General features: G+C 43.9%; 1 protein-coding gene across 3 annotated transcripts; it reads left to right on the top strand.

Annotated features, from left to right (window-relative positions):
- Window positions 1-441: 441 nt before the first annotated feature.
- LOC128759004 (granule associated Rac and RHOG effector protein 1-like) lies at window positions 442-27,162 on the top strand. 3 transcript variants are annotated; one of them, XM_053865572.1, is made up of 14 exons: window positions 442-490; window positions 9,055-10,383; window positions 17,016-17,228; window positions 18,400-18,540; window positions 18,612-18,707; window positions 18,785-18,946; window positions 19,081-19,239; window positions 20,792-20,889; window positions 21,010-21,135; window positions 22,284-23,359; window positions 23,786-23,951; window positions 24,605-24,742; window positions 25,017-25,092; window positions 25,593-27,162. In XM_053865572.1, exons 2-14 carry the CDS (start codon window positions 9,883-9,885, stop codon window positions 25,938-25,940), a joined length of 3,300 nt encoding a protein of 1,099 aa, XP_053721547.1. In that variant the 5' UTR covers window positions 442-490; window positions 9,055-9,882; the 3' UTR covers window positions 25,941-27,162. The 3 variants fall into 3 exon arrangements, with proteins under 3 accessions (XP_053721547.1, XP_053721546.1, XP_053721548.1); XM_053865571.1 differs by lacking the exon at window positions 442-490 and adding an exon at window positions 535-978; XM_053865573.1 differs by lacking the exon at window positions 442-490 and adding an exon at window positions 5,652-8,145.
- Window positions 27,163-27,819: the final 657 nt, after the last annotated feature.

The following is a 27,819-nucleotide window of genomic DNA, read 5'->3' as shown; positions in this document are numbered from 1 at the left end:
CACAGTGTAAATATTCAAACTTGGTGCTCTCAGCGTCCCCTAGCGAGTATTGACACAGTTGTTGTAGCACTATGTATCAAACAGTAGAGGGCGTAAGAGACTCACTCTCTGGTTTATAGTCGAAGTATGAATGAAAATAAGAGCCTGCCGTTTCCGTGGAGAATGTCTGAATGTTTTAGTTGATTTAATTTGTTTAAACGTCAACCTGATACTGATATCGTAACGTTGCATTTAGATGACGCGAAGGAATTATGTGATGTACTATATTACTTTCATTAGAGAAGTATTCAAATATTTGATCTTGATGTAAAGGTAATACAAAAAATAAAAATAAAAATGAAAGAAAAAGTAATATGGAGCGATTGTGTTTTTCGAAGGCTGTGGCGAGATGTCTGTTTAACTATGAAGGGCTGACCGGATGTGCTGCTGCTTCGCTGTCGCCTTCACACAGACAGTGGACTCGCTGTCAGGAGGGTGGATGCTAGAGCTGGTGAGCAATGCGTTTGATAACTCAACCCCTCTGACATTTTACTGCACTACACGTCAGCGCTATGACTCGTTCTCGGTTGTGGTTTTGTCACAAGTATCTTTTCTAGGCTGCAATGCCACCTCGAAAAGCACATTTACGTGTGTAGGCTTAGAACCGTGTCGCAGGGAGCTAGTGAGCATTAGCATCTGAAGCTACTGCGCCGATGCAACACCGCTGCGCCTATTATCGGACATGTTCCAAACTGACACGCTTGTTCTGATTCCTTCTACGGGGTTTGAGGACGAGTTAAGTTTGGCCGCGTTTGGTGTTTTGTCAGTGCCGTCTGATTCATGGTGTTTTGGTATTTAAAACCCCCCTGTTCGTTCCTGAGCGTATCCGCCTATGCTAGCGGGGAGGAGCAATTGGCGGCACTGGTTATTTCTGTTTTCATTGCGACTGAGTCTGTGGGAAATGATTCACCTTTGCTCGGTGACCTGCCAGCGATCCAGGTAATATCCATAATTCAAAAGTGCATTGGTGTCGAGTGTTTAACTTGACTGCATGTTCTGTAACAGAGCCTCGTTTGGGGGGTTTAACTCAGTCGCTTACAGCACCAACTTGGAATGCAGGCGACCATCAGACAGTTGGTTGCACAAGTTCTGACGGTTTTAGGAGAAATGAAGTATAAGGTTGCTAGTTTAAAGGCGATTCTCGCCCTAGTTTGGGGACTTGCAAGTGGTCGGTGGGAAGTCTCGGCTCCATGGTCCGTGTGTGAGGAGCAGCCTTCCTCAACACACTTTAGGTAGGTGTGTTTGCTGCTTCTAAAACCTTTCTAGTCCTTCTGGATGTCCGAGGATCATCTTCTGAGCTGCGACATCTTGTTCTCGTTACTCTGTCGAGTTTCGATGAAACCTGCAACGGTGTGAACCGGGAGATTGTGTTTCACATTCCATCTACGTAGTGACCGAGTTTGAAATGAAAACAAACAATAAGGGAATCGAACACAACTGTTGCTCTGCCCTGCTGGAGTTGTTGTAACTGTTGCATTAATAGTCCTGGTGAGGCTCCAATTATACACGGAGGGCCAGTGATACCGTCGAGTCTTGTAATCTTACCCGTCGATGTGTTTCACAGATAATCTGTGCAGAATGGATTCTTGGCTAACGCCCAGAAACGGTTCCACCAATTACCAAGCCCTGAAGTGGGCCGACTTTGCTAATGAAAGACAAATAAAGGGCTAAATGCTGTTGTGTATCTAAGTTCAGTACTACAAGATTGTACCTTGTGGCACGTTTAGTTGTGTTGTTTGGCATATGCTATCACATTTTTATGTAACTCAGATTGACCTTAATATGGTAACATCTAAGTATTTCTGCTGTTTTTTTGTCCCCCAATACTCAGTCATCATTTATCTTCTAGTTCCCTGAAGTGGTCAAGGTGAGGCTGGAGTCTGTCCTAGCTGATGTCGCTGAGACCAGAGTATACAGAGCAGGGTTTCCTCCTTGGATTTTTTTCCAAACCGTGGAGGAGCTCAGCCTCCCCACAGCCAGTTAAGAAGCGGTCTGACAGAGAAACAGGGAAGCAGAGTGGGGAGTTTTGATGTTCGTAAAATTGATGACAAGAAAAAATGCCGAGACCAAGACCAATGAGGATGGTGAGACTGAGCCCGAATGGAATGCAGGAGCACAAGTTTTTAGACTAATTTATTTGGTACAAGCTAATAGTTTTTGCATTCAGGTCTTGCCCCCCCACATTGGCCTCAGTCTCTGTATGCTCAGGTCTCAACTACGAATACCAGCTACTCTACACGATGCAAGAGGAGGAAGCACCCTAACCTGGTCGTCCTCAAAGCCCAATACAGAACGCATATAGACAGACCAACGCTAACTTCATTTGACAGTTTTGAATCACTGTACAGCCCCTGCATATTTTGGGAGAACGGCATGCAAGGTCCAAATCTAGAATTCAAGTCTTGATTGGAGAGTGCAGGGCTGATCTGTCCCAGCTGTACTCCCTAAATGAATATAATGTATTTTGTTTTGTGACTCATAGGTATATAGTTGGTCATGTCAGTGAATAACACAGTTGGCTCTTTGTGAGACATGTTTCAAGAAGTAGATTTATTATTCATTACATCATGAACTGTGAGTTTTTCCATTCTTTTTATTGCGCTGTTTGAGATTTATATTGAGTTATATTTATCTATGCTAAAGGAAATCTGTTTTTTTTTCTGTGACATTGCCCTCAAGTACTGCTTGCTAAATTTACCTTGACGAAAACATTTGCCTCCTGTTTGTATCTTTACTTTTGCTCCTGTTTTATTGTCTTAGCGTTAGTGAGGAATTGAGTTGATGGTTTGAAGCCCGAAGGCAAACTGGGCTTTTTGTTTTTTATTGCTCCCACCAGGGTGAGAACTGTCACTGTCTCCATAAGAGTTTTCGCTTTCTGAACCTCTGCGGGCCTGAATGTATTTGGTTGGAACAACACATAACCCACTTGTTGACATCTGCCACAGCTGTGTCACTATGGAAATACGTGCTTCGCTCTGCAGAATTCCTCTCTGTTGAAACTCATTCTCTCGCGGCTGATTCAGCTGTGCGACTGAATGGTCACCCGTCTGCTGCTCCTGCTAACCCCTTCAGCCCTCTTTCCTTTTATTAGCATTAGTGTTTGTCATGTGACATGCTGAACACTTTCCTTGAGCTAACATTGAATCCGGATGCATGTGTGAGGAAGTTGACTCGCAGTCACAAGATTACTGTTTGTGATTGCCTCGGGTGGAGCAGGAGCCTGGTCTGTGTACCGACACTGTCTGCAGACCTGAGTGATGTCAAGACTAAATCTACTGATGCGTAGTCGTCCAGATGTCATAGAACTACATCAAACATATTTTGGACAGGGTGCTTTTAAAAATCGAAGCTTCAAACTTCTGGCGAAGTTGGTATGCGGAGTGTGTGGCAGGAATTGAAAATATTAATGAAACCATGCTTCTTCTTCTTCTGTTTTTTTTAACTGCATTGTAGCATGACGGGGGTTAACGTAAAATTATTTGCTGTACATCACATACAAGTAATGGCAGCTTTTAAATAGAAATGGTAAAATAGAATATTTATTTTCTCAGTGAGAGAGTAGTTGCCTGGGTTTAAATAAATATGTTTCTTTAAATGTGTAGCAGGGACTACTAATGGGGATCAGATGAAGCAGTATGTGTCGGTTTTTAAACAAGCGTAGGTTGTTTTTCCTCTGATAATTTCCTGACTTATAATTCGTACATTTTAAATCCCCCCATATTGAAGGTCGTGAAATAAACTGGTGTGAAAGCCATTCAGTGAAGAATTAGTTTCACTACAGATTTGCATATCAACATTTTCATTTGGATAGGCATAGCAGATGTCATTTTCTCTGGTCTATTTGAAAGTAAAAATTATTTATAGTCTGAGTCAGGTCTAACGTAGACGTTGTCACCCACTTCTCAAGTCTTCTGCGTTTGACACAAACTAGTGTCTTCATAAACGTTTAGAATCAAGAAACCTCTTGTCGCCCAGTGGTTTGATAGTTAACAGCTAAAAATGAGAGCTTCTCATTGCCTGGGAAATCCCATCCTCGTCTCCTGGGAAACGGTTCAGCTTCAGCTTGTGGTCAGCTATTTGCCCTTCAGCCTCTGAGAAACATGAAGGTTCGTGCACTTGAGATGATCAAATTGAATGAGCCCCAAGACCTCTCCAGACCTCAAAAGCCTAGATTAATCTCCAAGGCTAACATTTCATTTGTGTTTTTAGGAGGAGTTAATTCAAGGGCCAAGAACCAAACTATGGATGGAGGATTTGGTTTTGATCGAGGAAATTTGCTGACTGACACTTGGATGTCTCCATTTAAATCTGTCATTGTACCTCAGATAGAAATACTCGATTCCAGATTAAAAATACAGAGCACCTTCCAGTGCCAAACTGTAAGTTGTCGGCTGAGTTTAAACAGAAGCATTTCCATCCCTACAAGTCGCCACCAGCCTCTCATGAATGGAACTGACGTCAGTCTTTCATCACAGCTCCCACTTGTTGAAATCCACGAGTCTGGCACACTATACAGTCTTTTGTACAAAGCTATTCTTGTGGGCCGCTTGAGCTTTCGTTAACACACTGAAGGGCAGGTATGCTTTGTGCAAAGGCAGACCACATTTGGGAGGTTGGTATTCGCTAGCGTTAACGGTGTGCTCGTGCGTGACCATAAAGGTGTTTCGTATATTACTGGAAATATGTTTTCTTTCTAACTCTGTTGTAGTCATGGATCGTACACGTTCAATTTTTCTTGAATTGGCAATTGCACATCAGAGTCTGTTGACAGTGGATTTGTACATTTAGCTCCATCTCATTTTTTAGACTTTCAGTTGGGCTATAATCGCCGCTGGTGACTCACTTTCTCAATGTGGTGGACCAGCTCTCTTTGAAAAACTAACTCTTAGGCTACTTTTCTATGTACACGTCGACATTAGCACTGCAGACCTGTGTCCTTTTATTACACAGGCTGTCTGCTATTTTTATTGGAGCCATAAGCTCCTTACAATGTCTGTTATGACATTACAGGTTAGCCTAATATTATCCAGGCTTGTCAACTGTCTGAGCCACCCGTCTGTTATGATGAAGTCTGAGAATTTGCACTGTCCGAGCAGATGTAACCATTTTTCACTGCTGCCTACAATAGATGCATTAAGTCTGGCACAAGTATTCCATATTATTGTTTTGTTGATGTATGCGTTCACTCTCATTCTTGTGTTGTGGCTGAGAAACAATAATGAATACAGGTTTTCAAACATATCTGTCTAATCATGATTCATATTGTGATACAGGCAGAAGGATATGCGTAGAGTCGCAGCAGCTTGAGGTTGTGTACTCAAAAATAGCCAACAGCTGCTGATACATTGCTTTTGCTAGACTGGATCATTTTAAGTATTTAGACAAGATTTTAAATTGGTTATTAATAATAACTCTTTTTTTGTCTGCAAATAATTCATTCTTGCTGTTAAGGCCTTTACTTCATCGTGAAGAGGCTTTTATTTTTATCTGCCTCTCTCAAGCCATACAGCTGCATTGGCGAGTGTTTTTTTTGGTGTGCTGGTATGGGGAGATCTAGGCCTGTTACAATACCCTCCTTGTGTTTGGTGGGCAAGGGGAGCTTGGCTCAGCTCCTGTCACACAGTTGCTCACAGCACTTGTCCTGTCATTTGGACTGACCTTCTCGACCTGTCTGACCATTCCCAGACTTTGCTGCAGCTTATCAGTTTTTCCGGAATGTCCTGAGCAGATCTTGAACCAAAACCACTCTTGGTTTCAAAAGTTATGGCTCACATTTATTGATGTGTGATATTGAAACGTGATTGTTGAATCTTCCTAAACTACTTGTGCTTGCTCTTTTGAACCCACATTAGAATGGTTTGGGGGAAATGCATTCCTTTTCTTCATTGGCAACAGATGTAGACAGGAACGTTTTTTTTCCTTCTACAGCTGAACCTTCTGGAGAGCCTAAAAACAGTGCTGTACAGACCATAGGGCAGCTGTTTAGTCCATGCTGGCTGAAATAGTCTTCATGAGTAGGCTAATGCTGAGCCTGTGGCTGAAGCGTCAGAGGACTTGTGTTTGCTTCACTGCCACAGATGGATAGGGAGCTCTCAGCACGAGCTACAACTCTCCTTTTACAATTTGGGCACCTCATAGTGTGCTTTGTCCAGTTAAAGCTTTTTGATTTGTACGTTATCACAACAATAGTTTCATGTGTCAATGAAACATAAATACATATTCAGATGTGCGTGTGTGTGTCATGGTTATGTTGCATCTCCTCTTCAGCTTTCCTGGAAATGTCCTCTGATTTTCATGGTAGAGTTTAATCTTAAACTGGAACCGAATACCTCTTGTCAGGGGCTGGTTATTTCTTTCTCTGGATCGTGTGATCGTGACAGGTAATACGTGTGCGCTACTAAGAATGACCACAAGCTTACAGGCAATTGCATACTTGGCTTTGCATTTTTGTTGCTGGCGACAGGGTGCTTGCTCCAGGAAACCTAACCCCCACCCCTTTCCTTTTGTAGCAGCTGACAAGAACTGCAAGTGTGGAGGTATAAAGCTAACATTAGCTTCAAGTAGCCCTTGCTAGAAGAAGGACATTGAAGTGGCTTGGCACTCGTCCAGTGAGTCCAGAGGGTTCCTCCTATCACATGTTTGTTTGGGTGCCTGTTCTTGTACAGTGTTTCCGTGCGGTGGGGTGCTGGCAGCAACTGGAGGTACCCCAAGAAGCAAACAGGCCTCATTAATATTCAAAGTTTGTCTTGTGATAACGGCTGCATGCGCTTATTTATTGGTAGGGAGGATATCCAGTCAGTAAAGTTATAATAATTGTTCTGAAAACCAAATTATCTCAGGCTTCAAGCTCTGACAGATTCATTGATTACATACAAATGATTGACTACAAGAAAATATGCTGTCTATGGCAACTGCAAAATTGTGACATCTTTTAACTGAATCTTTGTGTCCAGTTTGAAATTATATTTTACAACATTTTAACAAAGCAAATACACTCCATGCTTTAAAATACAAATAAAATATACGAAAACAAGTCAACATACAATGTGTAGAATTGAAATGATAAATGTATATCCCCCGCATTGCTCGAGAGGGGGCGCTGCCGCTTGGAGGTCTGCAATTTAAAACATTCCGCTACATTACAACAGACAGAAAGTTCCCTTGCCTGTAGAATAGCTTAACTTGTTCTTTATTAAATCAGATCAACGACTTCCACCTCTGTTTCCCATTTACATGTCAATGTGTCATTTCTCTCCTCTCTTTGCACGGATTCATCTTCATCTCCGTCTAGGTCACACTCAGCACGTTCTTGAATCAATGTGTGGAGACACAGCCTCTCGCATTCATCGTGTGACACACGCATTTTAACTGCCTCTTTCTGTCGAAGTCGCTTGTGATTGTGCGTATACATAGAGAAAATTAGGGGTGGTTTCAGAGACTACCATGGTCAAATGGAGGAATTGAGTTTTCCAAATTAAAAAATCCTTGCAATAATTTAAAGGTGTTTTATGTAGAATGGAAAATACAGTCAACAAAGAATGAGCCTTGTATTTATATTCAAGTTTCGATTGCCTTTATTTGTCTCTGCTATACCACGTTAATGGTGAGTCCATGTGAACCAGTCACTCAACTGACTTTTCATGTCCTCTTCATTTACACTTCGAAACAGTGTATTGGTCTAAGCAAATTGTTTGTGGTCTGAGCCAGAGGAGAAATGACGGTGAGCTCACTTTTGCCGCCTCTCCCTTTGTGTTTTTGAAAGGAAGTGAAAGTTTGAAGGTCGGGGCAATGCCGGCAGGGTGGCTGTTTGTTGTGGAAGTTTGGTCATTACACAACTGCTGGAAGGACACTGACGGAATAGTGTTACTGTGTCTATTTGGCGACTGTGTTTTTATTTTCACAACTCGGTTCTTATCCCCGAAACCAGAATGATTCAGTGTGATGCTGCATGATTGTGTTGTCATTCCAGAGGACGATTGCTTTGCAGGAAAGGGGGCTGTTTATCTATCGGATAAGTCTGTTTTGTTGATGGCTGGTGTCCCGGTAGTTGACGGGATGCTGTGGATGCAGTCGAAACATCCTCTGCTTATCCATTCTAAAATTACAGTAAGCCTTTCAAATCTTTTATTTTGTATAAAAATCTTGCTTTTGTCTGTTAAATAAACCACATGATTTAGTCTAAAAAGTAAAAGAGTTTTTGAGCCATAGGACCTGTTCAGATCCATGTTCAGTTACAATTGGATCTTGCCAGGTGTTCAATACACAATCTGTGTGGACGTGCTTGACAGCAAAATACAGCAAAAATATCCAACCACTGCTGTGGTAAATTGTGCCGTACAGAAATACCAGCTGTGGTACATGGAAGATATTTTATGGTTTTATTGTGGTACATTGTGGTAATTGTGGTCAAAGAGATAAAGCTACTGTGGTAGGAACTTTCAGTGGTCAGAGTCGGTGAACAACATTTGAGATTCTCTGATTACAAAAAGCAATACATGTAAGCTGCGTTCGTTATGAGAATGTTTTTTACTACAGTCCTCTATATAAATTTGTTTTTATGGTTTATTTACATTTTATACTATAAATTAGCCAGTTAAATGAAACTGTGCTAAAGGTTCTGGCCATATCTTCTCTGATTGGTCCAGAAGAGGCCTCTTTAAGGTCAGGTCAGGGTTTTCTGACTGGATCAGCACAACGCAGTTGCCTGAGAAAAAGCCCTGCTATTGTTGGAGCGCACTGATGGGTCTGTTGAGCTAAACGCTGTAGGAGTCACAACCACTCTATCAATACGCAGCTGTGATAAGGCTTGTACTTCCCACTCGATCACAATATTTTTCCTCATTATCTCTCGTCATCTGTCATTTTAAAGTTAGGAACGTTCTGCTCTGTTATCCTTACGATGGTCTGTTATTAATTAGTGTCATTAAACTATGAATATCGGGAAACCATTTTGGCCACAAGGTGAGTGAGAACCTGCTAACCGTTTTCTTTCTCTCTCTCTCTCTTCTCCTGCAGGAAATGACCTAGAGGCCTTACAGATACATTTGTGCTTTTATTGCTCTGTTCTGCATCCACGGAGAACAGCAATATCTGGAAGCACACTTGTTTCCGACGTGAGCAATATCTACCTCAGCCAGCAGACAAGGAGGAAACCTTAAAAAAAGCTCGTAACGAATCCAGAGAAGCAGACTGAGCTATCAACTGGCCGTTCGCTTACTTCCTGCCGAGTCCTGCTTTGCATAGAGGATTTGAGACGGACTGGATCTGTCTTCCTTCCACTTCAGAACAAACTTAACATCCTCAGATTCCAGTGGTTTCTCATTTTGTTTATCCGATTGTGCTGTTGATCAGTTGTTTTTTTTCTTGGATGCATCTGAAATTCTGTCAAGATTCTTTTGTACTTTCACTATCCCAACCTGGTATTGATTTGTATGTCGTTATATTTCTGTTTATACTGTATGAAAACAGGTTTTCCTCTGTCTTTAGAAAAGTTCATGCACTTTAGAAGTTGGCTGTTGTATCATTTCAGATATTTTAAGCTGTGGTTTTGACTTTTCCTTATCTAGTTTTATTTGAAGCTGGAACCTGAGAGTTTGTGTGTGTTTTCTTCTAGGCTGGGTCTGATGTGTCTGCAGCGGGGCTGCGTATGAGAATTTTACTTGAAATTGTGAGGCTTAGTCAACAGTCCCCCAGGGCGCAGTGAAATGAGCCTGAGGCAGGTGGAATCCCTGTACTGTCTTTTTATGTGACTTGGTCAAATACAGGAGTGTTAGTTGGAGTGCTTTATTAGTCAAGAACACTTTCTGTGGAGAGACAGGAGCTTCCGGTGCTGTTGCACCACATATGTATTGTTGCAGTGTGCAGGAAAGTAAAATGGACTACAAGCGTCGCTTTTTGCTCGGCGGGTCCAAGCAGAAAGTGCAACAGCACCAGCAGTACCAGATGCCTGAACTGAGGACATTGAGTGCCTCCCTGGCCTCCTCTTGCTCTGCGTCTTCGCCCTTGAGCCCTGGAGTGGGCATCGCCAGTAGCTGCCACCCGCCGCCCTCTGCCACTTCCACTGCAGTTGCAGATATCCAGCAAGGCATCTCCAAATACTTGGATGCCCTGAACGTGTTCTGCCGGGCCAGCGCCTTCCTCACTGACCTGTTCAACAGCGTGTTCAGGAACTCTCACTATTCCAAAGCAGCTATGCAACTGAAAGACGTGCAGGAACACGTCATGGAAGCGGCCAGCAGATTGACTGCAGCAATAAAGCCGGAGATCGCCAAAATGCTGATGGAGCTGAGTGCCGGTGCTGCCAACTTCAAAGACCAGAACGACTTTAGCCTGCAGGATGTTGAGGTAAGTGATTACCCAAATTTTTCACATCAAGTTATGTCTACTTGTTTAGCTAATGAAGTTATTCAGGATTATGACTGATCGTATTAGTTTAGCATGAATGACTGTCATGTGTCTGTTTGCCTTGACGAATCCTGTTCACAGTCTTTGACTCTCACTGCATGAGGGGCATTTCACAATAGCGCTCCTTCTAGCCTGGGTGCTAAGAGGCTTAGCTGGTTCCTGCCAAATGCTGGCCTCGGTGATTCAGTGTTTCCGGTCTAAAATGGGACTCTTAAGCTCAGTATTACGCTCGTGTGTAAGGATCTGTGGCGGGGGTGTGAAAAATACTTTGGAAGTCAGACTGTTTGAATTAGTAACTTCCCTCAAGCCATTTCTACGCTGATATATTCAACAACCTTCACAAATGTTAGTAGCAAAAGATGTGTTGTTGTTGCACAATGCACTTTTCTGCTTGCTGCATCTTCAACAGCCTCTCCCCTTATGCAAGTTGTTTTTGACTGACCTGCGTCTGTTATGGATAAACAGACAGCCAGAGGGTGTTGGGGTGAAAATGTATTTGAGCCGTCGTAGTTGTGTTATTAAGTCGGCTGATAGGAATCAAAGAGTTGATCCTTGTGTTGTTAGATTTTGTATGTAGATTATTATTGTGTCATTTTAGAATTCAACATGCATCAAAATCATCAATAAGTAGTCAGAAAATAGATGTGATACATATCTTACAAGTTCAGAAAATGGTTCACCAAATTTTCGACTACATCAACTGTGCTTACTCTTCTATGGTCAGGTAGTAAAACAGAGAGCCAAGCCTTGCGGTCTGACTTTCACAGACATGAGCTTTGTCTAATATTCATTTGTGTGTAGCTGCCACCACAAAGAGTCAGATTTACCGACTGCGGTGCAAAAGTGTTTCCTGTTTGGGGCACAGCCACATCCACTGAGGTCCAGCAGTCCTTCCACCATATCCCCATATAATCCCCACATTTCCCTTGTCCGTGATGATGAACAACAAACCAGAGTATTTCCAAGTAACGGTTAACTTGCTCGTGTTCATTTATTACACAGTCTGTCAATAGAGAAAAGGCCACGTGTTGCAAAACTCACAGAATGAAGGCTTCAAAAAGCTTGTGAGATTATAAACATGGAGACCACATTTGATGAAAAATGTTCTTTGAGGCAAAGAGGAATTCAACAATGAGTGTTAAAGCAAAATAGAATTCTAATGTGAGATAAAACAAATGCTTAAGCGAAACCACTGTTTTTCTCTTTGTTGACATTTGCCATCGTGATTGTGGTTGGAGTGCTGACTGGCTCAGTGCTCATAGACTCCCTTGCAACCAACCCTCCTCCAATCTAATTGAAAGGTTTTACTACCTGAGTGCGTACCTCCGCTCGGAGCTCCCACAGCCCTGTTTAAAGTGAAAAGAATAAGTACATGTGGTCATATCTAAGATCATGGGAAATGCGAGCTGCTGCTAGCCGCTTAGGTGTGGTGTTATCCTAGTTGATATTTAGGCCAGTAGACAATAGCAATCATTTGGCTGCACTGGTTGATGATCATTGCCACACTCAAGGTATTCTTATGAAACTGGACAGTCTTCCAGTTTGGTGTAAAATGAATTCCATGTTAACCAAAGTCATCAGTTAGTCATCCTCCTCCACCTTAACTTATTTTGTGCACCCTCCTTCATCACATCAACAAATCCGTTAATGGTTTTCTTCTTCTTCTTTTGCCCGGTATTCCTACTTAAACAATTCTTTGTCCTACATGTTCCTCCTGGTCAACCCGAGCATCTTCAACTCAGCTCAAGTCTGTGAAATAACAGCTCATCGAAAAATCCAAAGGTCTTTTTAAGTGAGATTTCTGTCAGTATCATCCACAATAGTGTCAATGTCACGGTTATGTCAATGACCATTTCGTCATTATCAGAGATTTTGCAGAATGTCTTATAGAAAACTATAATTTGGTGATCACCGCATGTACAAGGGCGACACAGCGACGAAAAGTGTGTGTGTGTGTGTGTGTGTGCGCGCGCATGCAATGGACTGAGTGCCTTGTGGTGGACTTGCAACCTGTCCAGAGTGTATTCCTGCCTCTCGCCCAATGACCGCTGGGATAGCTCTTCCTGTAACCGTGAACAGGACTAAGTGTTGGTTAACTCATGTTGTATGCATGCATTTTACAAATGAGGTCTTTTGTAATAAATCAGGGCATGTTAACAATGTCAAATACCTCACAGTTTCACCGTTCCCTTTAAATAAGATACTGACTCGTATCACTTTAGCTCACTTCAGTATGCTCCCTTATCCGCCCACCGCCCCATTTCCCTTTATATCACTAACACCCCCAGCTTACTCTCGAGGTTCAAATTAATGCATTATTTATGTGTTAAAACTGTGAAGTTCATGTGTCCATCACACTAATCCCACTTTTGTTATTTATGTATCCTAACGGCAAGATGTGGGAAGTGTTTCCACATGTATTATTATTACTGATGATTCGTCACAAACTATCATTTCTGTCTGAACGGAGAGAGCGGTTTAGCATAAACACTGGAGCGGTAATACATTTGGACTTGCTCATACTGTTAGTTCCTGACACAGAGATGTTCTTGCAGATGGAAAAAAGCTTTCTTTTGTCTGTGCGAGTTGTGGAATGTTGTTTGGCAGCTCTGGGTATTATGAGCTCTTCAAACAGAACCAAAATGCATTTCTGTGTTTCGGGAGTTGTGGTATGTGAAGCTCCCACCCCTCCTGTTTTCTACCCCCATCTCACATATCCTCTTCTTTCTTTCCTTTACCGATTTATTTTGCTGAGAGTCGCTGGAAGTTTATATCAGCCACTCTGTTTTGCCCCTTCAAATCAGGCCGTTGCTCCTGAGCTGCTTCCAATGACTAAACCCCCGAAAAATGTCACAAATTGTTTTGGGCTCTGCTTTCTGAGCTCGTAAGATGAAACTCTTGAGTCGAGACAAAAGGCACGGTGGGTCTGCCAAACTAGACCTCCGGGATCATCACACATTGGAACGACACCCTTAAATTCTCTGATGGCATCTTTTCCTAAACACTTTATATTAAATATAAGTATTCAATTGAATGCATTTTCAGATTTATTTGTGTTTAGCTGCCACATTATTGAATTGTGTTTATTAACTGAGCTGTAGTGGCAGAGTTTTACCTCTTTTGGGAATGCTCATTCAACCTTTGTTTGTGGATAATGTTGGTCCCTCAGGATGTAAAGGTACATTTCTCATTACCCATGTTTGACTGCTTATTTTTTTATAATGAACAAGCCTTTTGCTAGAGTCAGGATCAGAAGTGCCGTGCCAAAGTAGGGAGTTTGTTCATGATCACCAGATCTATTTGATAAATGCCGGATTATCTAAACAGTTTGACAAGTGGTTTTACACAAGTAATTATATTTCAAAGTTGCAAAACCAAGTGCTCTGTTTATTGCTTGTTGCTTTGAGCAGACGGACACGGTCAATTGCTAAGACTTAAAATGGTGCATACAAATCCAAATGTATGTCAAACAGTCCAAATCAAATAAACAACACAATATGGCCATCATCTCTACCTGTTAACCCATTTCTCACAGACCATTAACAACAACATATCTTCAGTCCCCTGAATCCTCTGGCTATGCAAGCTATTTGAGTGATCTCTAATATTGAACAGCATTTGACATTAATTTTGGTCATTAAAGCAAAAGCTTATTCTGTTAACAAGGATTTATATGGTGAATAATTGAAGACATTTTCATAAGCAGACGGATGTCCCGCTCCTGGATTTCACTTTCCAGAAACAGTTAACCCAGAATGTGATGCATGGTTTTGCTTTTTTTTTTATACCGCAATTATTACTTTCATGTCCTTCTATAACCAGAACAGCCGTCCGTACAAAATAACAAAGCCATCTGGTTATGATAAATGCTCCCCTCCCCAACACCTTTCCAGAGGTCGATGCTGGCAACACTGCTACACTAGATCCACTCCACTGATACTGCAGGTGTTTTAAGAAAGTATTAGGGCTGACTGATTCATGATTTTTGTGTTTGAGCTTGAAAAGAGGGACTAGAGGGGGCTCTGGCAACTTGGCCGGACCGACCACGTTCTCATATCTTCCATGACTGTGTGGGATACTGCTCAGCCAATCACATGTGTTAGCCATTATCAAGCGCTGTAGCCATGTCCCTGTTTTCTCCCCCTTTGGAGTCTTGCAGCACTTTTGAGTCTCACATCATCAGGTGTGATGCTCCACACATGGTATTATGTGTCATCGATTGGTCATCAGGTTGTGTTATATATTTGATGGTTGGGCTGCGTATTGGTTGGTATCTAGCCTGATCCCGATACAGGAGTGACGCTGTGATGTATTGCATACTTTAAGTACAGGGATGTATTGTTATATGTGTTCACAACAACCATTGTTCTCAGAAGGGAAAAAAGATTCGCATAATACAGAGAACGTACACTATTATGTACATGAACACACGCTTGTTGTTATTAACTCTGTCCAGTAAGACCGTCAGTTGAATTTTGTAGTGCAGCAGATGAAAGAATAGCTTCTTTCATCAACAGAAGGACAAGGTTATTATACTAACCACACAGTGTTTATATTGATGAAATATCGATTTCGCAGACATGAAATATCAATTCAATATCTCACATTGAAGTATCGCAAGATTTAAGCCTATCATTATTTTCTTTTCACATGAGGTCCAATTTCTTGCGTCGTAATTTATGGATGGGGGTCCCAAAATTGTCTCAAATGCATAAATATAACAAAATAACACAAGCTTAGACAATAATAAAAAATGCATATGCTTATTTGATGTTCTGTACTGATATGGACCCTGTTACGGGCGCCACTGTTGCACTTGCACCAGCGGCACCCCAAGCTTCCGACAGACTAATTTTGGATCTTGTAGACATGAGCTGAGTTGACCCCCTTACCGATGTCTCTTTTAATTTAGGATTCATTGTAGGTATGTGGGGCCTCTTTCGCTAAATTTAGTGCATGAATCATGAATTTGGGCGACTTCCAATTGGCAAGGTGCTGCTAGCAGTCACTGAGATCGCCTAATCAGATGGTCTGCTCTGTGTACAAACCAGGCTTGTTGAGACATACAGCTGAATTTCACTGTTTATTTGATAAGCAGGGTAAGACACCACCATCATTGGACTTGAATTCTTTTTATTATATTATTGATTCCTGACTTTTTGCTGTTGTGGCTGTTTGGAAATGTGTGAAATTGTTGATGCCCATAGGCTTCAACATAAAGTGTGGTTCTGGCGTATAAGTGGCAGGCAGACCCCTATTTAAACCATCCACCGTATTTTTATCTTAACAATTTGCTTCCCCTGGAAGATATTTTCAGCTGGTACCTGAAAAAGAAATCTTCTCACCATGGTTAAGTTGTGGGTGTCCAGTGTCAACTATTTCGCTAACTGGACAGCAAATGTCCTTCACACAGCACTATTCTTTCCCCAAACAAACAAGCCGGCTCACACGAATGAGTGGCAAAGAAACACCTTCATGTTAAACACAAATACTCTTCTATCTCTGGCTACTGCATTTTAAAGTTTCCGTTACATCAGCTGGCCATTCAAACGATGGTTCATTGTAGATGTTTATAAAGTAGGATCATCCTTTGTTCTTCCCATTATTGGTAAAACTGCATTGTCACTGCAGTATAGTATAGTAGACATTAAGATACATGGATAATATACATAAAGCAGCCATGTATCACACTATTTTTACAGTGTCAAATTTTACTACGACAGAATAAGCTTTGTGAAACTAAAGTTTCATTCTCACTAAACTCTACAAACCGAGATACAGAACCCAGAGTCATATTCAAGGATACAAACAAATTAGGATTTAAAATGTTTACAGTTTGCTTTACATTATTATTATATTAAATATGCTTCTCCCCACTCTTGTTATTTCTCTTTGTACCACCAGTCTTGGACAGAGACGAGATCACCAAGGCGGCTGGGTGAGGTTCAGTTAGTTGACTCATCTCTGCGGCAGGTTGTTATCACAGGTGTCCTCATGTCTTCTCTTCCCACTGTATTAATAATTTTATTAGTATTCAACCCAACTGCCTGTAGGCAATTGTCTGATCCCGTGCTTGTGAGTGATGGGAATGTTCAGTTCAGTATTGCGCTGAAATATCCCGATTGAGTCAAATGTTTTGGACTGAAAGACAATCTGGTTATTCTAGGTTTGTTTTTTTTTTCCATGAAAATCTTTTCCAGTTAGCAGTTAGATGTGGAAGTGTTAATCTGAAATCTGTTTTGCTGAACAGCTAACTGAAATGAATATGTGTAGCAGACTTTTGAGGGTCGTAGTACTCGGACTCCTTTCTTCCCCTGAAAGATCTACTGCACTTGAACTCTGTACAATGGGCTTTTATGGTTTTAGTTTAATTGTGCCAAATATAACATCATCATTAAGTTATGTAGCTTTTGTGTTCAGTGACCCATTTAAGTAAAGCGTCATCAACGTCATCTCAAGAGGGGAAACCGCGTTCCCACATTCGTTTATGTTCCCCCCCAAGGCATGATGATGTTTTTGATTTGAAGATAACTGGGGATCTAATTAAACCTCAATCCGCCGTCTGCTCTCAGGTGCTGGGCCGGTGCTTCCTCACGGTGATGCAGGTCCATTTCCAGTTTCTCTCACAAGCTTTGCAGAAGGTCCAGCCTGTGGCCCAGTCCTGCCTGGCGGAGGCTCTGGCCCAAGCGCAGGAGCGCTGCGCCAACGCCCGCTCCCAAAACTCAGACCTCGGACCCCTCACTGAGCTGGAAGAGGCTTCCCGCTCGTGGAAAGGTGCAGCTGAGGTATGCAACCATGACCCAAAAACATTTCTCCGTCTAGACCTGGAAAATAAAGGGATTGTCTGCGTGAGGTGAAAAGCTGACTTTGTTAGACATTCCTGAGGGATGCCAGCTGTTTATGGACTCCAGCCTCAATTTCCTCGGCCGAAGCCGTCTCCATGCACCTTTTCTGAAACCTGACACTCTTTCAGCAGAACTCCTGATTAATTCTGAAACAAATCAGGTTCCCATTTTGAGCTCTGTCACATTCAGAACTCCAAAGAAGCTGGTGGATTGATCTGTTGTGCCCTGGCATGTTGTGTGTTTGCCCTGGAGGCAGCTCGACCTGAATAGATTCAACAGAAAGCACTGGAGGTGCTTCGGAGCCGGGAAGTGGCCGGGATCGCTATCAAAAATCCCAAACGTCAACACACACACACACCCAGTTTGACACCTCCAAGGCGAGATTAGGATTCTTTTTGCACAGGATTAGTGCAACGATTGAGTCACAATTACAGCTAATGACTGCTGTGTGGTGCTTACTTTTCACATAATGAAAACTCATGAATTAGTTTTGCTGTGGTGCTCGTGATGGGTTGTGTTTGGTGCACTCTAGCTTTCTGATAGATTTGATGTTGATCATTGTGTGTCAGTGAGTGTTACACTTTAATTTACTGAGAAATGTATCCAACTTACCAGCCGCCAAGATGCGCTCGGTTATTTTCGTTGACGTCTAAAAATGGGTCGTTTAGAGCCAGTCCCTTTTGCTACATGGCTAACCTGTTTTCAGAGGTAAAATATTGTCATATATCGTGATTATTAGAGGTGGGACTATTATTAATTCAATGTTCAACTAGTTCATTGCAATGAATCACATTTGAATATTTGACTCCAAAAGGGTCAAATGTCAGTTGAATCAGCACTCGTGAGCTGAAACATCTAGGAGGAAGTGCACCAGTGTTGAGGAAACTCTGCATGAAGTGTATTTCTATCCTGAGGTTTTTCTTTTAACTCAAGTTTTCCTACAATCATTGCAATTTCTTTTACTCTACTTCACCATGGGTGTTTGCTTAATTGAAATTACCGCATTTAAGTCTCCGCCTCAGTGATGATAAATGGAATTATTCATTTAGCATTCATTGTTAATGGTGATTATAAAATTCTGACCCACAGTTTGTTGTCTACTCATCTGCAGGTCACAGCGAGGTTGAGAGAACGGGGCCGGGACGGCTGCCTGGCAGGTATCCAGGTTCAGCAGCTCTTTTGCTCCAACAACACTAACATCCCCGAGCACCAGCTGAAGGAGCTCAACATGAAGATCGACAGTGCTTTACAGGTACCACATCCACCTGTCCGCCACAGAGGCTGGTGTCAGTCATCTAACTGGAAGCTGCTCTCCATCTCCAGGCATACAAAGCTGCACTAGAGAGTCTTGGCCACAGTGAATATGCCCTGAAGGCTGGCTTTCATCTAAATCCCAAATCTGCAGAGGCGGCTTTACAGGTGAGTCATTGTACACAGAGATTAATAGGAAATACTGTAATTGTTTTGTGATGAGGTGTTTCTGTGTGTCTGCACAGGGCTGTTGCAGTGAGGCGGAAGCCCAACAGGCTGGTAGGATGCACACCACCTCGCAGCCCATCCAGTGTGAGCTGCCCACCATCCCAGTGCAGATTGGTTCTCATTTCCTAAAAGGCGTGTCCCTCAACGAATCTGCGGCTGATAACCTCAAACTGAAAATGGTATGACACGTGACCCTCTCCAGATTTGCAGTGAAATACAAGAGCAGATAGTCATATAGCGTTGAGATTTAGCATTGTCAGCAGACACACTCTCTGGCTTGTTGATGGAGCATTGTGTATTGTTGTCGTCTCAGCACACGATGCTGCAGCTCATTAAGGAGGCGGTGGGCCAGAACGGAGTGACACCCAGGGATGACTCCCCTGTCACAGAGGTGCTCAATCAAGTCTGCCCGTCCAGTTGGAGAGGAGCCTGCAAGACAGCTGTCCAGCTGCTCTTTGCTCAAGCTGGTCTGGTAAGTCAACATGCCGCTGTGAAGAAGCACCCAACATTTGCATAAGCTTTCTTTCTCCTAATCACAGTTAAAGCAAGACGACGTGTTTGTGCTTCAAAACCAGAGCAGCTTTTGTGAGCAGTGGTTCAGACCGTAACTCAGTCAGCATTATCTGCCTTATTTTGATGAAGAATTTGCCCAAAATATTGAGTCACCAAGTCTGTCACATACTCCTGAGTAGCTTTGCGTTAAAACCAAATATCAAATGTTTTTTTAATTTACCAAGTTATAAGTATTAAATGAAGTTTGCAAAGTGGCTACTTATTTTTCTTGAAAATAGAAATAAGGGGTACAGAAATGGCCGATGTGCGGCACACGCGACTCCTTTCTGGTTTCAACTGATCAAAAATACCTCTCATTTAGCTTGTGCCGCAGCTTAAGAAATCCTTGTTAATAAAAACAAAAATGAATGCAAACATTTTTAAATTTAGAAAGGCGGTGGCATGTTTTATGATCGCTGTATTATACTGTAATATCTTGTCATGTGGATTCCGTCCATCTGAACTGAAGCGAGGTGTCCATTTACATCAGTTCTGAAACTACTTAAAACACTGTTGATTCTGTGTGACTGTAGCCTGCATGTTGTTGTGTGTCTTGGGGCTGCAACCTCGATACCTATTGTTTGTCTGATTTGAAATGGAGATGAGAAGATCGGGCCTTTTGCTTTGAGGCAGCGTGGAGGTGTAAACAAACACCACCTAGACACAAAAGGGAAGAAACATTCCTGCTGCATCTGTGAGAAGGATGGGCTCGCCTGGGCTGGTCAGAAAACAGCTATACCCCACCTCTGTTGTTGAATAGATAGCTCCAGGGAGGGGAGGGTTGGTGGCCGAACTCCTCAATGTTACACCAGCGTGTTTATGCTTCACCGTTTATTTCCTCTGTGTGGTCTGTTGTGTGTCATGTAGAGGGAGTGTTCCCATCCAGCGTTACCGGTGCCATGCTCACTGTAAAAACAATCCCTGTGTGATTGATGACCGACAGTTTATCTCAGCCACTTAACCCAAAATAGGTAGACAGGGACTCGGACAAATATTTTTGTATATACACAGCATGCTCACGGTCATCAGTCTTTCCCCTCTACGTCCAAACATTCCATCTAGGAATGATGGTTTCTGTTATCCGTCCTGGAAGCTTTGCTCAGAGCCGATGTTTCCTTTTGGATTTTTTCCGAAGGCAGAGGTTGACCTCATGACGGGAGGTTTCTGAGGATACACCTGCCATTTTTAATCACAATGGGGCGACTTCCTGTCATACAGGAAGAGGACTCCTCCTACTTTCGCTCCCCTTTCCATGATCCAGTGGTTTTCAAATTTTAGGAGCACTGCTTGTCGGTCGTAAATATAGCCAAGTTAGGAAGAGAAGCTCATGAAGAAAACTGTAAGAAGATTACTGACGTTTAGGTAGACAAGGTAACAAGGAAGTGTGATTTTTCCGTTTGAAAACACGGATGTTGAAGTTTTGCTGAATTGTTGAAATTGAAATGTTGTGAAATTTGTTTGTGTCCTGACAGGTGGTTGTTGATACAGCTCAGATTGAGAACAAGGAGGCCTATGCCCCTCAGATCACTCTGGAGGGATCCAGGCTTGTGGTCCAGGTTCCATCTACATGGTGGGTACAGTCGCAACGTTTTTCATGTTTCTTTTAAGAAGGTCACGTTTAGCTGTGATCTGATGTGCATTGTTCACTCTTCATCCTATTTCGTTTCGTGCCCTTGTTCTGTGTGTTCAGGTGTCTGAAGGAGGATCCTGCAACAATGTCTCTGCTCCAACGCAGCCTTGACCCTGAGAAGACGCTCGGACTGGTGGACGTGCTCTACACTGCAGTGTTCGACATCAACCGATGGAAGGACAGAAAGTGAGGAAACTGTTGACATTTTTCTCTTTCTTTTTTTCTGGATGCTTCTATATAGTCTTGTACAGTTGGCATTGCATTACGTGCTCGTGTGACAGCCAGAAGTTTAAAATTTACATTTGTGATTAACCTTTCGCCTGTTCTGGTGTGTCAGCCCTCCACAAATGTTAGCTTCACGTGTTAGCGTGATCTTCTCATAGAGCATGTTAACTTTACGCACTTGTAAAGCAGAAGGAATGTTTTTGAAATGGCTTGATACGAAGCAAATATTCATTTGTAAATCCTTAAAGGGCTTTTAAGAGTTATCGTACAGTAGCGATATGAAACGTCTTACCATGTTCAACATAGCTTGCTTCATTTTACCTGATGCATTTGAAAACCGAATTTCAAGTGCATTAATGTAACCTATCACTAGTTGGGCGTTATTTCAGCGTCTCATGGTTTTGAGTTAATGTGTTCAAATGCAGCAGAAAACATCTTTACAAGGCGACCCCGGTTTTGTTTTTGATAAACAAGGTTAGTTTGAACTACTGTAAGTGGTGTTTTAGTTTAGTTGAATGCAGTCACTGCGTGTCAGCCATTTTTGTTTCCTTGTTATTGCTATTCCTGTGTAAAATGGTGCGTTTTCAGTGTGGCAGCCATGTTGTAAACTTCACTTAAATACTGTATTACTTGTCCAATACCAGCCAGGGTTTTTTGAGACCATGGCAGAGGCACCACAGTCCTCTACATGTGGGGAGCCCTGCCAGAATTGGAACATTATTTCTAGTGCCAAGCTCCTCTATTAGTATGTGATTCTTTTTACCGTTTATCAAATTTTACAAAGTACAGGCATTACATTTTGAAAATGATGCATACAATGGTTTATAACTTGTAGGAAAAGACATGGATAACAATAAAATAAAATAGAACCACAGAAAAACACAGGGGACATTACAATAACTTATAAATGCGATAAGGTTGGATTTCTTTGCTGAAAAATATTCCATTTGTTTTGTTCATTTTTTTAGTTCCCGATGTCCTGGTTTCTGCTTTTCATGTTTGGTTACATAGGTTTTCTCACTATCTTTCTTTCTTTTACTCATGTCGTGATGTGTTTATGTATAGAAACATTTCTCATCTAACGTGTTTAACTTCTCTCTGCCCTAAAGAGAGCAAGCCTTGCCAACCATCCAGCTGCAGCTGCAGAGGGAGATCCCAGACTACAGCAGCCAGGTGGAACTGCCGCCTGGTACCAGCTCCAAGACTTCCAGTGGTTTACCCAAAACCATATCCAAGCTGACATCCAAGTTCACTAGGAAGGTCTCATCATCAAACAGCGGGGGCAGTTTCTCCATCCCCAACACCCCCTCGCGCAGCATGCTGTCCAGCAGCAGCCTGGAGGAAAAGTCCAAAAGCCTGGGCCGGGGCGACGGCAGGCTCCACAGCATCTTGCAGATGGGGGGCCTGTCCTGCTCCACGGACTCCTCGCAGCAGAGCCAGCTGGCCAACGGTTTGGTGTCGGACGACCAGGGCATGAACCTTCCGACCGACCAAGAGATGCAGGACGTCATCGACTTTCTCTCAGGATTCAACATGGGCAAGTCTCAGCAGGCCTCTCCACTGGTCAAGAGGAGGAACTCCGTGGCATCGGCGAACCCTGCGGAGCTGAAACCTCCGAGTGGACCTCCTCCGACGTCCCAGCCCATTACTCACAGTAGCCTACAGACCCCGACTCAGACGCTGGCCCAGCCTCAGCCCCCTCCATCTGTGCAGAAACAGCAGCAGTCTCAACAACAGCCTCCTCCACCACAGCAGCAGCAGCAGCCCCCGACTCAGCAACCATCGCCTCAGGCCCTGCAGTACTACCAGCACCTCCTGCAGCCCATCACTCAACAGCAACCGCCACCCCCTCAGCTGCCACCTCAGCAGACGCCACCTCAAATTCTTACCCAGCAGCGAGTGGCAAACAAGTGGCTCGGCACCTCTGGCCAACCACCGACACCCCAAGGACCTCCTGGAGGGCTCTCACCCCTTGGACCCATCGGGCAGTGGCCGTCCCCGGGCCTGCCGGATCTGAGCTCTGACCTGTACAGCCTGGGACTGGTCAGCACCTACATGGACAGCGTCATGTCAGAGATGTTGGGGCAGAAGCCCCAGGGGCCGCGGAACAACACGTGGCCCAACAGGGAGCAAAGCGAGGGCGTGTTCGGAGTCCTGGGGGACGCTTTGCCTTTTGATCCAGCAGGTGAGCCCTTTTCACATCACAACACGAGGACAGATTGAAGCTCAGAAGTGAAAGACTATGATCACTATCAGGTTGGTGGGGTGATGGGGATCCCTGTAAGGTCTTTAGTTGGATGAATGAGGCTTAAAGGACGGCTTCTGCCTGACTCACGACATTACTCCACTGTAGCGAAGTGCAGCAGAAAGTTTTGAAGAAGAAAAGTCAGTGGGGGGAGAATGTGTTAGCAGCACAATGAGCACAGCTGGATGGTTTTGAAGCTGCCACTTAGTGTTGTCACAGCGGTGCCCAGTCGGGGCCCCATTGTCCTCCTTCACTTCTGGCTTTTGTGATTTTTCTGCCAGCGTCAACAGTCTGGCCGCCGACGAGAGAGAAAAGCTGAGTGTGTCAGTGAGTCACAGTCGTGTTTGTCCTCCTTTATGTTTGCAGTTGGCTCGGACCCAGAGTTTGCACGGTACGTGGCCGGCGTCAGCCAGGCCATGCAGCAGAAGAGACAGGTCCAGCAGATACGACGACCCAGTAACCCCCGCAGCAACTGGCCTATGCACGACGAGCAACACCGGACGTGGTCGCACCCCGAGTACTTCAGCGAGGGGTAGGTGCCACTGTCGTTCGGTACGAGGAGGTTTCATGAACCCGTGTCCTCATTTTCAAGGCTCTCAGCAGGTGGCGCTCTGGGTTGAAAGATCATTTGAGATTTCAGTTATATTGTTATCTCTTGGGCCCTGAAAATGAGGTCGCTGTTTCACGAAGCCTCATAAACCCATCGATACTCCTGAGGACCCACTCTGTAGCTGGTGTTTGTCTGTGGCCTTCAGGGTCAAATCCACTACGCTCCTCCACAGTGACACTTTCAGGAGAAACTATTAGTCGACTTCCAAGTGACAGTTTTCATCATTACTGCTTCCCAGATGAAAACAAAGTGACTCACAGACAGTTTATTCTGCTGAACTGGGCACCATATAAGGGCAAAATGAACCGAAGGATCCACTCTGACTCAGACTTGTGGTCGTAATGTTTTGACTGACCAATGCATTACAGTAAATATGATTTCTGTCGACAGGTCCGTTTTCAATGCTGTTATTTCTGTGTGAGAGGGTTGAATATGTTGATGTCACTTCCTGTTTCCACACAAGTCACTGACACTTGAAGTTGACCTGCACCAATGAGATGCGGATGATTCTGTAAAGCTTTGTGTGTTTTAAGTCACTTCTCTGGTGTAAAAGTCGACTTGTTGTGTGTCCACAGTGAGGCGGCTAACAGCAGCTGGTCAGCCAATCAGGGAGACTCTGCCAGTTCCAGCGACGAGACGTCGTCGGCGAACGGTGACAGTCTGTTCTCCATGTTCTCTGGGCCGGACCTCGTCGCTGCTGTCAAGCAAAGACGGTGAGCATGTGAGATGGTGGTGTGTTTGCATGCAAGCCTGAAGAAGATGAACCTATTGCAGCTCTGCTAACACAATCTGTCTCTCACAAATGACACATAAGCACAACAGAAGCCTTTTGATGCCTCATCTAGCGACTTATAAAAGTGTCCCTCGTGCTCCCTGAAGTGGAGCTTCTGACATTCTCATCGGTGGATTTCTTGATCCTGAGAAGCTGCTCGTGGTGTTGCGGAATCGTTTGTCAGCCCAGATTTCAATGTGAGACTCTCCCTGCAGGAAGCACAGCTGTGGCGAGCCGGAGGTCTGCACGCTGCCCTCTCCCCCACTGCATCACATGGGCGACGACAGTCAGGTACTCTTGGGTTTTTCAGTGACATTATCTCCTTCCTTAAACAGATTTTGGAAGGAATTATATCAGTGTCGACTTATGAGGATGGAGACAGTAGTGATGGCCGTATGAAACTTCATCAGACCACCAGATGGCAGTATGCTCTGAACTCTCTGGTTCGAAACAGTCATTTAATCGAAGCCTCAAATCATTTTTCAACTGAGAGCAGTTTCATGAAGCCCATCAGTCTGTGCTGGGAAGATGAGGTATCGTGAAACAGTATTGCAGGGGGGGTGACACAGTGTCCCAATATTCTGAGGCCAATAGATGGCGCTCTTGGTCGATGTGAGGTTTCATTGAATTAGTTGATCATTTCCAAACATTTTACAGCAGACAGCGCCATCTGGTGGCCTCTGAAAATCAGGACACTGTTTCATGAAACCTCATCTTCCTGGATGTATGACTTGCCTGTCAAAGAGGCACAGTCCAGAGGGTTGTCTCTGACATTGTCCTCCTTTCTCCAGGACAGCAAAACAAAAACGTGGCCCCCGAAGGCGCCGTGGCAGCACTCGGCCCACACCAACACCATGCCCAATCCCAGCTCTTCCCTGTACCACATGAACATGACTCCCTCCTCCCAGTGGAGCGACTCCATTCAGATGCTGCAGTCTCCGGTGTGGTCCACCGCCAGCGACTGCTCCCCTTCCACCGCCCCTGGTTTCCCCTTCGCCCAGCAGCAGCCGCCGCCGCAGCAGCAACAAACACAGCAACAGAACCAACAGCAGCAACAACAACACAAACCCATGACCAAGGGCTTTAAATCCTTCCCTCTCAAACCTGAGCACAGGCCCTCGTACCTTCACCAGTACTGACCCGGTCACCACTCGGCTTTTTTTCTACCTATATTTTTCCATGCCGACGCCCCGTTTGGGGGGGAAAAAGAGAGATGTATTTTGAATAACCAATCCAGAGCGGAGGTTGATCTCAACGGCCGGTTCCGAGTCAGGTGACCGTCACTGTTGCGTAACGAAAACAGGGGGCGCTCTCTGCTCCCAACAACAATACTGTGTCTACATAGCGGGAACTGCCAAATCTGACCCAGAGCAGCTTGTCTGTTCCATAGCTTGTAAAATACTAAAAGTATAAATATGAAGTTCTTTTTATGAAAAGGCTTTGAGCGGGCTCAGCGTAAATAAGTAAGTCAATGCACAGGTGTCATTTGAGATAAGAAAACACTTTTCTTTTTTTTTCCAAAACCTGAGTTCACAGCAGTAACTATGTGCCATGTTGGTATTGAAAGCACTTGCAGATTATAGTTTCCAACCAAAGCGTTATTCACGTGATGAATGGTGCAGAAGTCTGAGATTATTTCATGCCGAGAACGTTTTCACGCCCCTCCCACTCCGATTGGCGCTTCCCAAGGTCGACACTACCACGTCTGGTTCGGATAAAACGTTATATTTCTCGTACAATTGACAGTATTAATCTTATTTTTCTATCTTCTTCGACCATGGCCGTACCTTTCCGTTGGAAGACGTGAAGAAGCACATTTTCAACAGAGGTTACCAAATACGCCGTGCTAAAACACTAAAAGGTTGGCGTGACGTGGAGGGCGTTTTGGATCCCTCCGTTCTTCGGTTTCTATGGCGAGGGGCTCTGACCAAGACGCCCGGAATGTTCTTTTTTTTGTGATGTTTGCAGATGCCAATGTTGCCTGTATTTATGAAATGACACCATGTTTTGAGAAAACTAACATACTAAACATGTTTACAGAGAATTGTTTGCTGTAAATACATATAAATATATATCTTTTTATAGTCATGTGCTCGGCACAATCAAGATAGTTTGTTGCTTTTCGTCCGCGTCCTCTCCTCCTCAGAGACATCCGGTCAAGACCATATGAACTGTAACTGTTTGCTTTTCAGCCGTGTCAAAAGGTTTACTAGTGGCTTCCATGACAAAGAAACACGTTGCTCTGACAGACGATATGAAGGGGACTGCTTGGCTTTTGTTGCTTATCGTTCTCTTGAGCTGGCAACCCATTCTCCAAGTGTACCAGCAATGCAAAAAAAGAAAAAAAAGAATAAAACTATTCATTTGGAAATTCCGTTTTTTTGTTTTTTTGGAGTGATGCTTCTTTAGATGTCAAAACTCCCACTTCCCTGGCAACTCTTAAATGCTCATTTGACTTGAAATCCATCCATCGTCGCCCGCTTATCTGTTGCCGGGTCAGGAGGACAGCAGCTTCAGTAGGTCACGCCAAACGCCCTTCTCCTGAGCAACATCCACCAGCTCCGACTGGGGGATCTCGAGACGCTCCCAGGCCAGCATAGAGATATAATCTCTCCACCTGGTCCTGGGTCGACCCCTCTGTCTCCTTCCAGCTGTAGGTGTCCAGAGGGAATCCTGATGAGATGCCTGAACCACCTCAGCTGACTCCTCTCAATGTGGAGAAGCAGCGGCTCTACTCCGAGCCTCTCCCGAGTGACAGAACTGCTCACCCTATCTCTAAGGGAAGACGCCTGCCACCCTTTGGAGAAAACCAATTTCAGCCGCTTGTATCCAGGACCTTGCTCTCTAGGTCATGACCCAAATCTCATGACCGTAGGTGAGGGTCGGGACGAAGATTGATCGGTATATAGAGAGCTTTGCCTTCTGGCTCAGCTCTCTCTTATGGAATATTGAAATACCGCCCCTGATGCCCCAATTTGCCGACCGATCTCCAAAGCCCTAATCCCCTCACATGAAAAC

Source organism: Synchiropus splendidus, chromosome 5, assembly GCF_027744825.2.
Source record: "Synchiropus splendidus isolate RoL2022-P1 chromosome 5, RoL_Sspl_1.0, whole genome shotgun sequence".
In the NCBI taxonomy this organism is placed as follows: Eukaryota; Metazoa; Chordata; class Actinopteri; order Syngnathiformes; family Callionymidae; genus Synchiropus; species Synchiropus splendidus.
The sequence above is the reverse complement of the archived record's forward strand: the minus strand, read 5'-3'. Positions and strand labels throughout refer to the sequence as shown.